The sequence below is a fragment of the Silurus aristotelis genome (genome assembly GCF_946808225.1).
Source record: "Silurus aristotelis genome assembly, chromosome: 6".
NCBI classification, from domain to species: Eukaryota; Metazoa; Chordata; class Actinopteri; order Siluriformes; family Siluridae; genus Silurus; species Silurus aristotelis.
The window spans coordinates 15,825,118-15,842,830 of NC_139579.1; the positions used below are offsets into that span (position 1 = coordinate 15,825,118).

General features: G+C 38.0%; 1 protein-coding gene and 1 long non-coding RNA gene across 4 annotated transcripts in view; one reads left to right on the forward strand and one right to left on the reverse strand.

The window, feature by feature from the left end:
• The window catches only part of LOC310727394, a 766,835-nt gene that overhangs the window by 201,934 nt on the left and 547,188 nt on the right, over positions 1–17,713 (forward strand). The gene's annotated exons all lie outside the window — the stretch shown is intronic.
• nhsl1a (NHS-like 1a) overlaps positions 1–17,713 on the reverse strand; it is a 50,591-nt gene that overhangs the window by 31,342 nt on the left and 1,536 nt on the right. Inside the window, exon 1 of one of the 3 annotated variants that reach the window (XM_083543570.1) lies at positions 5,513–6,007. The exons of 1 other annotated variant lie outside the window; for it this stretch is intronic. In XM_083543570.1, the coding sequence (XP_083399696.1) occupies positions 5,513–5,621 (109 nt within the window). In that variant the 5' untranslated portion in view covers positions 5,622–6,007. Of the gene's footprint in view, positions 1–4,193; positions 4,353–5,512; positions 6,008–17,713 lie in introns of those variants that run through there. One more of the 3 variants, XM_083543572.1, reaches the window with a different exon arrangement.

Genomic DNA, 17,713 nt, shown 5'->3' on the forward strand with positions numbered 1-17,713 from the left:
GATCAATGTCTCAACCTCACTATTACCATTAGGGTCAGATGCAAAATTCCACAAATGCTAGGGAGGGTCTTCACACACCAGGCAGCTGTGCAGGGTGTGTCTGTGTGTGTTGTGTATGGTTACATGTTCATGAGGATCTGACTCCATCAACCAAGATATCTGCAGACATGGTACACATTTTGAATGACCTTTAATCCCAGAAGTATGGTCACATTCCAAAAATAATGTATACATTATTTTATTATAAAATATTAGCCCAAACAATATGAAATGGTGGATTCAATATTTGAAAAAAAAACCTAATCTGTGTTCATATTGCAAAAAGGCATGGATACAGTTTAAATAATATACTTCATATTCTTCTATATATAATTTTGTAAATATTTTTTTTTTCTCAAAAACATTACTTCTGACGTTGAAATGACAATGATCTGTTTTCCTAGTGCAAAAATATGAGCTTGTACATGTGCAAATTCAGTTTCTCATCATCATGGGGAAAACAAAATACTTTCAACACATACAGTGAGGTTGATATTCCTCTTACCATCGTTATACATGAATAAAAACTGCATGAGGAAAAAAACAGGACACACTGTATGAGCACACTTTCCTGTGTACCCAAAGACCACACTTTCTTTCAGTCCCAGGTACTCGATATTTTAGCCTGGAATTAAGGCCATAAGTTATGGCCATTAATAGACCTTCGAGCAAAATAACAACCATGACCACACATTCTAAGTTAACATAGAATTTCTAAGTTAACATACAACTGGTAAAAAAAAAAAAAAGGATTGGTAGTGGCCTCCAGATTTAAATTATTCTGAAAATCTGTAATATGAACAAGAGGGAGGCTACATACTGTATAAACATTAATATAGTGTATGATAAGGAGTTTAACAACCCTCCCTAATCATTTGACCAGTTTATGGGGTCATGCGGTAATGTGCATATTATTTTAATATTATACAGAGTGTATGATTTTATTTCAATTTAATTACGTATACACCGAACAGGCAACACATTATGACATTATAACTGACTGGTGAGTGAATAACACTGTTTATCTCTTCATCATGGCAGCTGTTAGTGGGTGGGATATACAGTAATCCCCTGTTTATCGCGGTGGTTCCAAAACCGCCCACTATAAATTAAAAACCGTAATAAACGGATGCCACCCCAAAAAAAGCTATTTTATGTATACAGTACTATACTTTATTAACATTTTAATTAATTTTATAACTAATAATTATATTTTTTATTAATTAATTTCATTATTTCAACATAAAACCTCATAAAAACAATTCCCTATTAGTTTTTTGGTCCATCGTGCTATCCGCGAGAGACCGGGAAAATTAGTGAGTAAACATTTTAACATATGTGTTGGAAGCAGGAAAAATGGGCAAGTGAAAGGATTTCAGAGAGTCTGACAAGGGCCAAATTGTGATGGCTAGATGACCAGGTCAGATCATCTCTAAAACTGCAGCTGTTGTAAGATGTTCCCGTTCTGCAGTATTAAATATCAAAAGTGGTCCAAGGAAGGAACAGTGGTAAACCGGCAACAGGGTCATGGGCATCCAAGGCTCACTGATGCACGTGGGTTGTAAAGGCTGGCCTGTGTAGTCCGATCCAGAAGACAATTAACTATATCTCAGATTGCTGAAGGAATTAATGCTTTTAATGCTTGACGGGTTACGACTGTTTCTGCAGCAAAAGGAGGACCAACACAATATTAGGCCGATACTCATAATGTTATGCCTGATTGGTGTATAATGAAAATGTAACTCATCATAAGGCAGGAACAGTGGAAACTTTATTTATTAATGCATTAAAAAACTGCTACTGAAACAAGTGCAGGAAAGTGTTTTTTTTTTTTTTTTTTTTTTTTATAAAACACCCTGCTGACCACAAGGGTCAATTAAATAGAAAAAAATACATTTTTGTAATCTTGAATTTTATCTTTCTGTGCAGCCCCCTAACAAAGGATCCACAGGAATATAAAATCCACTTAGAAGTGTTTCCAACATTGTTATGCATTATAAGAAAATAGTACTGATAAAAAAACTCTGCAGAGTAAAGCTTTCTGAAAATTGCAAGGTTTTAAGCAATGTTTAGCTAAATTAGAGTGATAAATGTTTAGCTAATTACTGCCCAAAGTGTCAATACTTGCATTGTTATTAGTGCTAATTGTAATGATAGGTGCCATTAATTCTTCACTGTTTAACTATTTTATTAGGAACTATTGCTATTAGTCCCAAGTCATATTCAGGAAAACTCAAATGTGTAGAAATTGTCAAGTTGCGAAACGTGTGTGTGTGTGTGTGTGTGTGTGTGTGTGTGTGTGTGTGTGTGTGTGTGTATGTGTGTATGTGTGTGTTTGTGTATACGCTGGACGTTTCTCAAGGTTATTGTGATATATTGTGAAATATTTAAACATATTTTACCCTCTGCCTCCCACAAGAACTATCTTTATTCCACATGGTTTCTGTCTGCTTCAGAAAAAGGTGAAAAACAGATGCAGTTTCCTGCTCATTAAAGATCTATTCGACCTTGACTCTCCCCCACTTCCAAAGGTACAACTCAAGGTAGAGCCGGGGGGCTTCTGCACACATTCGCACTCACAGTAACTGTCCTGCTGACAACGAGGCTCATTTTAAAAACAAGCTTTATGGAAATGGCTATCTGCACTGAGGCCTTTCATTGCTGCTGTTTTTCACCCAGACTTGTCTGAGTATAGGTAGGTTGACACAAGCATCTCAGAGCCTCACTATTTTTAGTAGAGGAGGTGTGGTAGTGGTGGTGGTGGTGATGATTAGGAGGGAGGGTTCTAATGATTGGCTTGTTTTGTGACTTCGCTTTAAAACCTGTTCTAACCTGTATAGTTGCAGCCTTATAACATCCAAGCACCTTTCACTTCTGCTAAATGCTAATATGCTCCTCTGGCTCCTAGAGTAGAAAAAGAAAACACACTTGTTCTTATAAAATTGCTGTAACTAAGGGCCGTACAAAATCTGTAGCTTGATTGTGGCAATTGTACTGAATTAGTGTGCACATAAGGCACACATAATGCAGATTTTATTAAGTGACTCTAAAATTATATATATATATATATATATATATATATATATATAATATATATATATATATATATATATATATATATATATATATATATATATATATATATATAATGTCTTCTTATTTAAAGTGCCTTTTCAGGTTTTAGAGCTTTACAGTTTATATTAAGCCTGTTATATTACATTAAATACAAAATGTAAACATGTGGTTAACACATGATCTTACAACAGAACAAGCATCCCTACAGACACATTCAGTTCAGTGGTTCTCAAAGCAGGAAAAAAATCAGTGAAGCATAGCCAGAGCCTTTTTTTATATTTTTATTAATTACCCAAATGGAAATCAAAACCTAGAATTATAAAAGATATCCTGCATATGAAGTTCTTATAGTCATTACTATAAACTTTAATCTTGGACCTAATGTGATTTGACCATGGCTCTATAAAATTTAAAATGTTTATTGTACACATTTGAGGGTTGATAAAAAAAACCTGCACACTGAGTGAAACTTCACAATGTTTTAAGGTTGGCAGTGTGAGAAGTGACTGAGCTTCAGGAATCCAGGTCACGGTGGTGAACAGATTAATTCTACCTGACATCAGGAGGGGGTATGATGTGCATGGTGAAAGGTCACACAGTATTAAAGCCAGATTAAGAGAGAGTGAGTGAAACTTGTGTCGTGAACTAATCACATAAGACTGAAAAAAAAAAATGCTAAGCCTCTATAGGTTTCATCATAAGAAGTGCAGATATGCCTTTTTTTGCCATTCATGCATTTACAAGAACAACAGCAACAGAATGCATTGAGCTTTTGTAGACCTCTGGGAAATACTCACACAAAAGACATCAATCTCTCTCCCTTTTAAACAGCTGAAAAATCCCTGTCATTTATTCCCTCATCTCTCCCTTAGTAGCCCGTTAGCTTGGTTTCTTCCCGAGAAAACAAAGGAAGCAGAGAAGAACGAAGCAGGGAGCACTTTTGAAATCCAACACTGCAGCCTAACTACAGCTGAGCACTGCTCTCTTTTGTTTTCCTCCCTCAACTTTCTGCTGCAAGTTCAGCAGTCTATCGCAGACTCTCTTTCTCTCTGTCTTACATCGAAAAGAACAAATCTTACCTCTCAGACAGAACATGTTCTCCTCTCCAGTTCAGTGTGGGCGTATGAGTGTTTTAACAGTGTGTCAGAGTTTTTCCCTCATACAGCCTGGTGTCCCAAATGAAGTAACTCCCTCTCTCGTCCCAGCACACACTCACACAAGTTAACAGATACAGGCTTGAAACTCCCTCCCTGGTCTTCTTTTGCACACACAAACACACACGCTGCTGCTCACTCCTATGGCAGGCAGCCAGCTTTAATAAGAATTTTGGTAGTGTTATTCGAACTGGCCATACATACTACTGTACTTGTGCGGCACAGACTTCTCTAGACGTACAAAAGTAAAAGATGGAGGTGGACAAACAAAGAAAAAAGAAAAGAAGACAGAGTCCTACAAAAGTGTGGCCAGAGGTCCCTTTTGCTTAACTTTATCTCCAGCTGTAGCTCGACTGATTGTTCTCTGTTTGGTGGCGAAAAGTCATCTGACAAAAATAGGCAAATCTCTTAGACTCAATTGTTATCCAAAAAGCTGACCCGGGGAGAGCTTTCCGAGCCTCTCGCTATTAAAATAACCCTACAAATAGAAGGAAATCTACAGAGTGACGACATTTTAATCCTGCCAGTTCGGATAATGACCACAAATAAGGATTTTTACACTGAAATATCGAAATCTTACAACTTTGTCCTAAAAATGTTTTTCTAAGATTGAAATGTAAATCCTGCAAGGACACTATTAGTGTTTTAGTATGTAACAGTATGCCATTTAACACCAATCCAACAAATTTGTACTAAATAAATCAAAGTTTAAAGCAATTTTAGCCAAAAATGAGTGATAGTACAGTTAATATAGACAATGCAGCTTGTCTACAGTTAAATTGACAGGGTTTCCAGCTGTTGCAATTTCTTTTCTTTTTCTTTTCCCTTGTGTGCAGTTAAGTATAAAAATATTGCAAACCTTGGCTTTTGAATGCAAACAAACCAAAAACTATATTCAGTATGTTTCCTAACCATTAATCTATTGTCCTATAAAGTTCTAATAAAGTTAAAAGTTGCATGCATTTGGTCATGATTTTTTAGGCTCCAGACCCGATTTGAGAAAGACAGTGTATGACATCTGTTACAGCAGTTATAATAAGTTGTAACAGATGTGTCACGAAATGAAATGTGTTGGTAACTATGATATGGCGGTGGTGAATAATCTAACAGAATAGATCCAGAAGCTTTTCTAGAAGTTAGAAAATAGGTTAGATGCAGCTGTGTGGGAATACAAGCTGAATACAAATCATTAGTTTTTTAGTCAGACAACACAAACATGATCATGAAGATTTGAAGATTCTTACCGTTGTCATGTTGTGGTTTGTATACCCACTGATCATAATACTTTTGAGAGCCAAGTTGGTCACTGGTGCTCAAGAAGATTTGTCCAGACTGTTGATACAGTGAGGACATGTCAAAGAAACCAAGGGTTAAGGAGATAAAAGAAGCCTTCGCATAGGCCCTGTAGAAATTCAGTGAACTTGAGTTTCTTCTTATTGTTCAAACCCTTCTCTTTCTCCTTAAGGTTTCTTGAAAAAGCTCAAAGTCTGTCCAGAGTTCTGCTTAGACCCCTTAAGGCTGCATTTGGATACACAGGTCATTACATCATTACATCATTAGGTAGTCAAATCATGTCCAAATGCTCACATTCATGGTGTTTAAAACTCCATACTCATATCCATAGGCAACAGTAGCAATTCTAGGGTGGTAGTGCTCTTTTGAGTGATGTTGTCCTTGCCAAGATCACTAGAGATTTGTGAAAAGAAAGCAAAAGAGCAGGCAGACGCCCTTATGTTTCACAGCTGTCCATCTGGCTGGAGTGTGTATAAATATGCATCCCCAAAAAAACCCCACAATGCTGTGTTGTGCATGTATGTGTGTGTGTGTGCGCATGTGTTAAGCTTTCAAACAACACCTTCCTGACTACCCACAGTTTCTTCTTATGTCCTTTCTCTCCCAACAGGTGTCCATATGACAATGGAGACACAAAAACTTTGAAACATGAGGCCCTTCCTCACACACGCCAGCAAATCAGTATTCAGAACTGATCATACAGCTTAATCTAAACAGGAAGCACATAGAAAAAAAGGGTAGAGGCAGCACACAACTAACTCTCCTACACACCTTACTATCCCCCTCGCTCTAATCTTCAGGAGTTTGTATGCACTTCCCAACAGCCCCTGTACATGCTATAAATAGATAAAGTGCTTTGCACTGAATTAAAAAGCACACATTTGCACAATTGCTTATTGCAATTATCATTTTAGGGCTAAACTGATTATTCTTTAAAAAAAAAATAAACAACAGACAGTCCAAATCTTAGATTGCCACATTGAAATTTGGCACTAATAGTAAAAGTGAAAGATGGCTATGATATCTATGGTCATCTAATATCTATGAATAGTTTAACAATGAAACTATTAGTATTATATAATGCATTCTAAAAGTAATGTGGGGACTTTTCTCTGGTGCTTACAGTTTGTAATGCCCTTACTGGTTTAATGCTGTGTTTCTTCAAAATACCAGACATACAGAAATAAACAGGAAAATTATAATTTTATTTTAATAATAATAATAATAAAAAAACTTGCAGTTCTGCGATGTATGAGATTTGTCCTTCAATGGTGTGCTTTGACTGTGTATTCCTCACTTTTATTCACTCACTTTTCAAACTGTAATTTTCCCTTCAAATGCATTTTGAGGGAAGAACAAAGAAAGGTAAATATTCCATTTTGTTCACATTTATTCCGACCACAATTGCTGATGCTGGGTTACAGATGTGAAGATCAAACCCAGTGTTTCTCTCACTACTGACAACTGACATTACATAGTTGTTTGCTAGCAATAAACAATTTGTAGTCAATGGCAAATATTACATTAGTTCTGCAAGCTCACTATCAGATAAAAATAGTAGAATATTTGGATTTAGATTTAATAATCAGTAATATGCAAATAATATTTAAATTTTTCAATGCTTCTCATTGTCTTTTAGTTAAGGACAAGTGTGAATATTCAACTTTGTTTGATCAGACATCCAGACTTGCATTAATATATATTTAAATAAAAAAAAAAAACTGTGTGATCGAGTAGGTTCTAAAATGGCTATTTAAGTTACATTTACTCCAAAGTAATTTTCAAGCACTATTATTTCACAATGTCAGACAAGTGAAATGTGATCTTTGTGGTTTAACTTTATTTTTACATAAATAGACTTTCAAACAGTTTTAATTAGTCAGAAAAGTTACATGACTTATAAAGGTTACAACTTTATCCACAAGATGGCGATAGAGAACCAAACATTATTTTAGTTACAAAGACTGGAAATTACTTACCTAAATAGTATAAAATGCAATTATTGGATTTTATTTTTATGACTTTTATAATAAACTTATTGCATCCATTTTTTATGTATTTCTTGCTGGAGACTTTTAAGGACCTTTGATAAATAATCAGGATCCTTATGATGAAATGATGAGCACATAAGCATGAAAGCTGATGAAAACAAAACAAAGACACAAATTTAATAGCTTATCAGATGTGTCCAAAATATTAATGCACTAGTAAACTCTTTTCTGTCTGAGCCTGTTTGTGTTACTTGCGCTTTTAATGGATAAGACGGGAAAGTCCTAGATTTGTCCTAGATTTCCTGCAGAGCAATGCAATGATTTAGCAGCAATGATTTTATTTGGCATGTTTGGGTTTTCATGTCTTTCATAGAAACCTCATAGGACTAAGTGTCTGTTCCATTTAAATACAGTTTCTAATTTGTTCCTATCCAACAACGAAGATTAATTGCCAAAGGGAACCACAGTATAATACTACAATGCATTTTAGTTTTCGTTGTTATTTTCTTTTGTTCAGGGAGTTCTACACTTTTTGGATCTAAAAAAAAATATAAAAAATTCATGTTGACAGTCCTTTTGTTTAGAATAAACTGAACAGACAGTTATGTTATGTAAGTAATCCTTGTTCCCTGAAGGAATGAGACGCTGCGTTGAAACGCTTTGGGGATGCGCCCGAGTGTACATGCTCTGAAATAATGTGTGCAATCAAAATTGGACGCTGGGTGTCACCAGCGGGGTGACGTTACGACCAGGAAGTATAAAATGCACATGAAGTGAGGCGAGCTCCAGCTTCTGGAGAAGGGAGAAGGAAGCGCTGCAGGGTTCAGGGAACTAGGGTTGCATACATAACCTAGAGACGTTCCCTTTCAGGTAATTGAAAACGCTTCATCAAAACGCTTTGTGAACAAGTGTCCAATCATGCCAGACTGACCAGTCCCTGACTAGTGTGTATAAGCACAGCTAGGTCGAAGGACAGAGGGGCCAGGAGTGGCACTGTGGTCCAGGTTGTCCAGACAAGGGTCAGCGGGGTGGACCAGCTAATGCAAATGTCTTAGAGGGATACTCTAGAGGACCAAGCCTTTGAAGCAGCCACACTGCAGGGGGTTTTCTGTCCCTAAATGGAGAGTGGAGACCAGAGAACTCATATTATGATGCAATGCCATCAATTATCAATCTGCTAACGGTCTGCTTATGGGCAGGGAGGCCTCTCCTCAGAGAGCCGTAGCCGACAAGCAGTTGGTCAGACCCATCCTATGGACTTAGGTGTCCAGTGCGCATACCTGGCATAGCCGGTTTCATTTCTCCTGGTCTGGGGCCTAAGAAAGAGGAGGATAGAATACCTGTAACCTTACAGGTCATTGGATGACCGAGGGCACCTTGGGGATGTTAACCTTCCTGGGGTATAAAAAGGCACTGGCCATACCTGGAGTAAACACCAGGAAGGAGGGGGCCACAGTGGGGGCCTGTAGATCTCCTACACGCTTAAGAGAGCAAATGGCCAAAAAAAACGCAGTTTTGTTAGAGAGATGCCTCCAAGATGCCTCGGCCAGAAGTTTGAAGAGGGGCTCAGAGAGAGATCCCAAAACGAAGGCCAGGCCCAATCCAGGCACTCTAGGTCGCACTGGGGGCCTCAGCCTCTGGGTGCCCAAAAAAAACACATAACAGGAAGACCTCTGCCCAGAGACTGCCCTGCTAAGGGCACTTTATATGCTAAAATGGTGGATGCGTAAAAATTTCAGGGTGGACGAAGCCAACCCTTTCGCTAACTGTCCTTGAAGGAAATCCAGCACTGAGCCAACCGGGCAGTGGACTGGATCCAGCTGGTGGTGATTGCACCACGAGCAAAACAGACGCCATCTGGCGGCATACGACCGCCTCGTGGAAGGAATTCTGGTGTGGAGAATGGTCTCTATCACCTCGGTGGAGAGGCCAGAAGGGGCCACAGCCACCTTGGAGCCACCAGGAGGAGACAAAATCTGTCCTGGCGAACTCTCTCCAGAACTCCCGAAAGAAGCAGCGCCCAATTTTGACTGATTACACACATTATTTCAGAGCGTAAACACTCGGGCATGTTCCCAAATCGGTTCGATGCAGCTCGAGTTCCTGAAAAGGAACTATGCACCACTGGAAATACAATACTCAGAAAAAAAGACGAGCCATAATTTAGTTATTTGTTCAATCAGACCCACCCGAATGAGAAGACAAAAAAACTTATTCCCTCTCACTTTCTTACAGCCCAAACAATTAATGTAGTTGGATCTGTATCATCTCATGACTTTTGAAATACACACTCACCAATACAAACATTATTTCTTTTTTTTTAAATAAAATGGCTGAATGCCATTTTACTCCCCATTTGCTCTGGTCATGTGGTAATAAATTACCAATAAGTTTGGAAATCTGAGTTGTGAAGCTGCTGAATCATGAACAATGACCGCATTTGACCTTTCACCTAAACACTGCCCTCATCACCTGTGCTGTCAACTCTGTGCATTTTTCACTACTGAGGCTTTAATCATGTTGTCAACAGGCTGACATTTTAGTGGTTTTGCTTTAGCAAAGCAAGGTCAAGAATCGGTCTCAAATAACACCATTCTGCTTAAACTTGTGCAAATTTAGCCTAACACTGTTCCATATATTTCCCTGTTTGGTTAAACCCCTGACCAAAGATTTTAGCTCTAGTGGTAATCTTTGATATGACTAAGGCCTAAATAACCCTTTTTCCCTTTTCACTCTCTCAAACCTCATTGCAGAAGATGCACAGCTATACATTTGAAAGGAATTAAAGATTTATCCAGCTTCTGAAAAGGCTTTCAAAAATAACATAACATGTTGCATCATGTTGTCCTGATCTAATTTCACTAAACTTTTGACAAAAACACTTCCCAAAGGCACAAAGCATAGACTCGTGACTCCAGTATCTTCTCTGGAATTTGGAAGAACACAAAACACAATCATTTCTAACTGTAACCATTTATCAGGGTTTTAAAGCAAAGCAAGCAAATCTGACAAATATCAGTGACAGTGAGGGGGTGGGCTATCCATAGGGCTAGATTACCTACCCCTATACCCCATTTCATATGTTAGGTGTTTAACAACTTCTCATCAAATGATTTTTGTCAGATGGTTATTTGGTTGCATCTCTAGATGTTATGCTAACTAATATTAGTGAACCTGATATTTACATTTTATCCAGCATTCACTTTTTTCAGACACCTCATGTGTTTCTTTCTCAAGCAAATGCATAATGACATGACTGTATAAGCTGTTGAAAAATATTGAAGCAGTACCTTTATAAAAAATAAAAGTGTTAGTTATGGTCAACTAATGCTACAAAGGGATAGTTTTTATGTGTACAGTACAGTACATGTACATATGCTTATCTGGAAAGACAGATGTGTTAACTAAAAACAATAATTCAAGTGAAGCCAGACTGTACAGAGGTACTGAGCTGTTCGATGCATTCCAAGATTCCAGGTGCGAATGCACTGGCACACACTCAGAGTCTGGAATGTGTTTAGCTTTCTTTCCAGCTCCCTGAAACCATATTTCACTTTCAACCCAAATATCTTTTCCATACTGACCCACTTCTTCCATCAACATCCCCTGAGATCTTTTAATTAGCATGCAGTGAAGGGCAAGCTAAAGGGGAATCTAGACAAAGGGTTTATGACGCTTAAAGACAAAGGAGATGATCGCTGGTTAACTTACAGGGGAAAATACTAATATAAAGTCTATCTAGTTATATTCTTAGAAAGTCATTTTTAAAAATAATATTCACTAGAGAAAAAAGACAAACAGACAAGAACAAAAAACAGACAAGGACAAAATACTGTAAGATAAAAGATAGATGTTTTAAATGTTTAATAGGTTAGGTGTAGGCTGAACTGCTATTTATAGTTATATTTTTATTGCTCTATTTTAGTAAATATATATATATATATATATATATATATATATATATATATATATATATATATATATATATATATATATATATATATATATTATATCTATCTCGATTTGGTAAACTAGAAAAAAAAATTATAGTACCATTCATCCATAATGCAGAACTTCATAACTTCACTTAAAACTTTATAGCAAAGCCCTTTTTAATCACAGAACTCCACCAAATAAATATTTTTATAAGGGTCTTGACATGACTTCCCTGGATGAACAGTGAGTGTTTATAGCAGACTACAACCAGAACTTTATTTCACATTTAGTTGGACCTGTGCCAATTACAACAGGTCTCCATCATACAGTATTAGGAAAAAAGGATTCTTACTGCAAATCATCACACACTGTTGACAGAGATAAAGAGTATAAACCCAACAAAAATATTCAGACCTGGCCTCTGTGGACATGTGATTCACAGTTAAGCCAATTCCCTCATAGCAAAAAAATATATAATTAAATAGTTACAATAGTTTCAGTTCAGATGCACTTACATGATCCTCGTCATGAAACCTAATCATGAACTACATCACATGATTATCCACTGGAAAACCATTTCTGTCAAGAAGAACGATATAATAATTATGTGTCCGGATATCCAGCTATGACTGTTTAGGTAAATCAAATTCAGGAGATAGTATGGAACATCAAATACAAATGTGAAATCATGTATATAATTATATTTTTGTACACGTACAGGTGAAATAATCAGTAGTAGTTCTGCAAAAATGTTGCTATAGATAGGCTAAAAAAAGTTTATGGCAAAAACACTGTGGAGTGAGAATGTAAGTGAGGAGGCATTATTAACGAGAAAAGAGGCACACCTGAAGTACTTAGTTTTCCACAAACGTTTGTTCATATAGTTTGTCTTTAACTTGGCCTTGAGTCTTACTGGTTAACTGCCAGTGTCATATTATTGAGCATGTAGGCTTTTGCAATTTAGTATTCCTTGGATTCAGTTTAGCATTCCCTAATAACAATTAATTTATGCTTGTAGGTGTAGGCCCACAGTTTCTTCACAATTTCTACCTATAATATTTGCACACAACAACAACTAAACTATATCTGCAGCTCATCAGAACACACTGACTAGTTGTACTGCAAATCTCACTGGTCCAGTTAAAACTGAAGTAATGTTAGGCTAATTTAGTGGAGCAAGGCAAAAACTTGAAAATATCCAGATTTCCTTTTTATTTACTCTTCAAAGGGCATACTGGTCATAGCTGAGAAGTCACACTAACCACAAGCCAAAACCATCAACTGTTTACAACAAAACAGCTGAATTTCAAGTTGAAGTTCATATTCAAGGTAGAGTAAAGAATATTTGCATAAAAATTTCACTTGCCCGTACCACATGCTAAGAACCTAAGTACAATTGTAAAGCATTAAAACTGGAGCATGAGCAACTACAAAAAAATAAATACTTTGAATAAAGTGAACAAAAACAAAACACTACATACAAACCATCCAACTCAATCAACACAAACTTTCTGCCAATTTGATATCCCCTGTACTTGTGGGAAAGTCAGAGGCTGCAACTGTCTAAACATGATGTCACCAAAGAAAAAGCCTAGGATGAAAATCTATCCCAGATGAGTGACTATATGCAGGCTTGTATTCACTAATAAATTGTATATATATATATATATATATATATATATATATATATAAAGTACATTAAAACAGATAAAAATGTGCGATTAATCATGATTATTCGATTGACAGCCCTAATCAACATGGCCATGGACAAATATGGATGCTTTATGCAAATCTATGTTCATTATTAGTGAAACCATACTCAACATATAGCATGAAGACAAAATGTTTAAAGGTAATTATGGTATTTAAAATTACAATTTCAAAAACAATATATAAGAAGCATCCATGCATATCACAAGGTACTGTGCTGTTTGCACTCCAATATTTTACTTGTCATTTGCATGTACCTCAGTACCTCACCTATTTGCACATTACATATATACTTTATATACATTATACTACATGATCATCTCTAAGTTACATATGTAACCCTAAAAAACAATGCTTTGGGAACACTTCCGTGTGTACACACTCTGAATTACATGTGTAATCTGTCCAACAGAACAACGCGACATCACCGGCAGAGAACCTGACAAAGGTCAGCGGAGTGGACCAGACCGCATCGTTGCAGATGTCTTGGAGAGATGCTCCAGAGGATAAGGCCTTAAAGGCCGCCACACCCAGGGGGGAGTGAGCTCTGTTTCTGAAAGGTACGGGGAGACCAGAGGACTCATAAGAGGATGAGATAGCATTTACAATCCACCTGCTAAGGGTTTCCTTGTTTGCAGGGAGTAAATTTTTTATGGGAACATTGGAAAAGGCACTGGATATGCATGGGGTAAATTCCAGGAGAGACGGGACCACGAAGAATGCCTGAAGGTAACCGACCCTGTTTAGGGAGGAGATGGCCAGAAGTCTTAACTGTAAAAACTTTCAAGGGCACCTCAGGCTATGGCTCAAAGTTTAGACAAGGCCACCAGAACAACGGCCAGGCTCCACACAGGCATTCTGGGTCGGGGGAGGAAAGTGTCCTTAACGGGTCTGATCAGCGACTGATCAGCGAGTGGAGCACGATAAGCCACAATAGCGAACATGTAACCTTTCAGGGTGGAACGAGACAACTCTGTGCTGAACTGTTCCTGAAGGAATTCCAGCACTAAACCAACCGGGCAGTTAACTGGATCCAATTGGTGGCGCTTGCACCACATCGTAAACAGGCGCCACTTTGCGGCATATGACCTCCTTGTGGAGGGCGCTCTGGAATGGAGAATGGTTTTCACTACCTTGGCTGAAAGACCAGAGGCTAAGAGCTGTGCTCCCTGAGGGGCCACAGCCTCCAAAGCTCTGGGCATGGGGTGAAACAAAGCGTTTGAGAAGAGCTAACAGGTACGCAAACCATGGCCTGCCCAGCCACCATGGAGCCACCCATTGAACTTTCTTCAAAACTGCCGGGATCAGCGCAACAGAGGATAGACTCGACCCAAGCAGGAGACAAATAACGGTCGAATCCCACACAACGCCTAAATAGGTGGTTTTCTGTGCTGAAGAAAATACACTTTTCTTGGTGTTCAATCTTAACCCCCAGTTCCTTCATGTGGATGAGAATGACATCTCGATGCCGGACTGCCAAGTGCTCAGATTAAGCTAATATCAACCAAACGTCAATATAGTTCCGAATTCGGAGTCTCAGGATATACCTTCTTATTCCTGTCTTCCTGACAGGTATAGAGCCTTTCTGCTGGATGCCCCCATAGTACCTACTGGAATTTTCTATGTATCTATCCTTTCTTCACACAGAAAGTTCCTGAGGTTTGCTTTCGGGGGCTGAAGCTTACCAATATCTGGTCCTTCCATTCATCCTTGCACTCTCACCCCGCACGAAGGGTAAGCCAAAGGGGCCTTTCAGTGGCCACCAGGGCTGACATTGACAGGCCAATGGCCCTGCCGGCCTCTTTAGTGGCCCTCAGAGCCAGGTCTGTGGCACGACGCAGCTCTCAGACATCGTCAGCACCTGTAATAGCTTCCTCATCCAACAGGTCAGCCTGATAATCTTGCAACATGGCCATGGTAAAAGGCCATGTAAGCCTTGCCCACCAAGGCTGGGGAAGTCCGAAAGGGATTGTTGGCAAGTGCCGCAGCCCTAAGGGACGATGCAGCACCCGGGGAGAGATTGCCAGCTAGTGTCTCTTCAACTCGCTCACCCGACGGTCACTGGACATTTTTACTTCAGTACAATGCACCAATATATTTGCACACTATGTCTTTTGAACTGAGCTGGTCTCGATCTACTCACTACCTCATACCTGCACTTTTTATAGAACATAATATATACTATATATAAATACTTCTGGTCAGATCCTAACTGCATTTTAGTGTAATTATTATTATACAATCAATTTGGGGAATGTCTAATCTTGTTAAATCATTTGTGGTATAGAAACTTTTATGTGAAAACCACACTTTTATGTGAAAGAAATTAAATGAGTGCAGATCTTATCGACTGCTTCTTTTAGTCCACTGTTTTCCTGCAGGAATGCAGAATGTTTCATGATGATGTTGATTTCATACCATCTTTCACCATCAGGAGACCAGACTGTAATTCTTGCAACATGTGTGTGTGTGTGTGTGTGTGTGTGTGTGTGTGTGTGTGTGTGTGTGTGTGTGTGTGTGTGTGTGTGTGTGTGTGTGTGTGTGTGTTGATATTTTCTTCCCAGTGAACCTCAGAGGAACCCTAAACAGGTAATAGCATTTCTAGGATTTGGATTTATGCAGTAAACTTTCCAAGCATGTTTCTCTCGGTGGAAGTTGAAACGACAATACATAAATGATTATACCTGCAGCCGAAAAGAAGATGTGTAAATACAATAAGTAAGTGAGGATCAATAGAAAATTATGGAATAATGACGAAAAAATTCACACACCAATCAATCTGTAGAAAGAGTACAGGTGTGAGAACAAGTGAACAGGAAAGTGTGTGTGTGTGTGTGTGTGTGTGTGTGTGTGTGTGTGTGTGTGTGTGTGTGTGTGTGTGTGTGTGTGTGTGAGTAACTTTACTAAAATAAATGTCAGGGAATGCCTTTAGAAGGGCTGGAGGCACATCTGGTTTTGACGCGTTCTCCTCCTGCAGAAGATCGTTGAGGAATGAGCTAGAAACAGCACACTGCAGAGAGGCGGCAGGAGTGGAAAAGAAAAAAAAAAAAAAACAGCTGGAGTTCATGGAGTGTGTTTGTGTTGACTTTTAGACTCAGCAGTAAGTTCTGTATCATGTACTGTGTATCATGTGATTAGAATTACTGTAGGAAAAGTCATATTGTGCAACTTATAGCAACATGCCTGGTTAATAGCTGCATTCCTTAAATGTCTATTATTATTATTATATTAAATATTATATTATAGATTCTTTTTCATCATGGTAATGAACTAATTGGATTTTTGGACACAAAGGAAAAGCTTTAATTGTTATAAATCCATTTACCTTTTACCATGAGACTACTCTAAATGCTTTTGTAAATGTTAAAGTGAAATATGAAATATTTAACTGCATTCTTTTAATGTACACCTTCTATTCTTGACTACAACACAACGTTGATTTTTCAAACAATGCCATTTAAACCAAGTAATTTTTCTAGCAGAAAAAACACAGCAGTAAAAATCTGTTCCAGGACTTGAGTATAACAGCCCTAAATCGTATACGTAGTTAATACTATCCTATCGTATGCAAAGAACAGAGGTGCTCTCTTTCCTTGGGTCTGGTTTTGCTAAGGCACAAGGGTGCACGTGGGTTCACTTATCGTCTGTTTCCTGCCCCATACTCACCTTACTCTGGACTAAGCACCGCAGGCAAGAGCAGTGAAAACACCCATTGTTTTCTTTAGAAACACTAAGAAATGCAGCAGTGGCTAAGGAACATACGACACACAACCTGCAAATAGTCATTGCACTGTGACAAAGAATAGTCATTCATATGGTGTTGCTATTTGTCTTCAAATCGGCACTGTACCTAATCAAGGCCTATAGGGAAAAAAAGAGTAATATTTTTCAACACAATCTGTTCGAACAAAGGGGATTGGTGTAATGTATATATATTTTTTATATTTATGAGCAAAAAAAGTCACAAAAAAACTATTTGGCAGAAACAAAATGCTCATCCATATATTTTGTTGCATCTCTGGCACCAATGTCTCTCAATATGATTTAATGTAACTGGAACCACATGTTTCTCCTATGCTCTACAACCCTTATTAGATCTTATGTAAAAGTAATATGTATCAAGATGAACTGATAAATGAACACATTCCACTAGGGGTGTTTATTTACCCAGATTAAAGAAAAGAATTCCAATTTTTCAGGAAACACCCATATGCATTATCGTCATTACTGCCTCAGTGACCTGACCGAATAACCTCCATCCTGACTCAATCTTTTGTTCTCCTTTGTAGCATAAAGAAAGAAGACAACCATGATGAGTAAAAGAGAAACACAGACATAAAAAGCCAGAAAGCATGAAGAAAAGAAATAAAGGATTTATCTTTATGTGCCAGGAATTCTTTCATCTACCAGTGTAAAAGACAATTAAATATACCTTATATCTCATGAAGGCTACATTAAAGTTATTATTTCTTCATATGCAAAATGGGTAGGAGACATCTCCTTGTGAGTCTACAA